The following is a 1,000-nucleotide window of genomic DNA, read 5'->3' as shown; positions in this document are numbered from 1 at the left end:
TACGAGCTGAAAGTGAGTTCGACACACACGTCACCACGTCATTGTACATAGACTCGACCGAGAGAGGCAAACCTATATTTTAGGGCCACTCAGATCAGCACTTCCTGAGGTAAATGTATCCCTGGGGTAAAATATCAGGAAAAGATATCGATTTTTTATTGTATTTTTTATGAACTCAGAATTGATGTTATATATTCACAGTTGTCTGTTCTTTATTCTATTCATAATATATATCTGCAATTATCTAATGATTTCATCCCCACGGAAAGCAAGATATTCCAAATATACCCTTCTCTCGAGAAGCTCATTTAATTTATTTCTCGCTTGAGTATTTCAAAATTTAAATAATCCATTTTCAAGAACCACCTGCTCTACCTTGTGAGGAGGGGCACCCTTCCTTATCCAATAGTTGACAGCAAAGTCGGCGCACAACTCAGGGCTCTGGCCAGGTTCCGCGTACAGTGGAGCATGGTGAGCCACTCTGTTCTCCCAGGTCCCGTGGAAGTCGTATGACATCAAGTTAATCTGACAAAAAAACAATCATGGTAAATTTTGTGAGATCGGTAGCAGGCAATGCAAACCCAGCCACAGGGGATACCACAAACCACTCTTAATACTGGTCCCAAGTCCATACAAGCCAGGAGAAATGCAACAGGAGGTGCATAGACTGTAAATCTGATTCCCGGTCGAGATTGGGTTAGCAATGGCAACCAGCTGTACTGATTAACAGCTGGGTGGAAGCTATTCGACTGTTGGACAAAGAAAGAGGAGACGGGGTAGCGTGTCCACAAGCAGCAGGGGAGAGGTTAGGGTAAATGTGAGGATACGAGACTCAGAATACTGAATGTTAGCACTATGGATAGTAAAGGGAGGGAGTCGACTGATATGATGGAGAGAAGAAAAGTATACAAGAGAATAGACTGAAGAGCAGGAGGGCCAGTCGGAAGGAATGAAACTGGACTCGAAAGATTGTACCTTTCTCTCAATCCAATATCAGTTC

At 43.1% G+C, this 1,000-nt stretch overlaps 1 protein-coding gene across 1 annotated transcript in view; it reads right to left on the bottom strand.

Annotated features, from left to right (window-relative positions):
- Window positions 1-1,000, bottom strand: part of LOC119586481 (chitotriosidase-1-like) — a gene marked incomplete at its 5' end in the record, with an annotated part of 10,684 nt that overhangs the window by 1,680 nt on the left and 8,004 nt on the right. The window contains 1 exon segment of the mRNA XM_037935218.1: window positions 376-525. Coding sequence (XP_037791146.1) covers window positions 376-525 — 150 coding nt within the window.

This window comes from Penaeus monodon, chromosome 21 (genome assembly GCF_015228065.2).
Source record: "Penaeus monodon isolate SGIC_2016 chromosome 21, NSTDA_Pmon_1, whole genome shotgun sequence".
Taxonomy (NCBI): Eukaryota; Metazoa; Arthropoda; class Malacostraca; order Decapoda; family Penaeidae; genus Penaeus; species Penaeus monodon.
The sequence above is the reverse complement of the archived record's forward strand: the minus strand, read 5'-3'. Positions and strand labels throughout refer to the sequence as shown.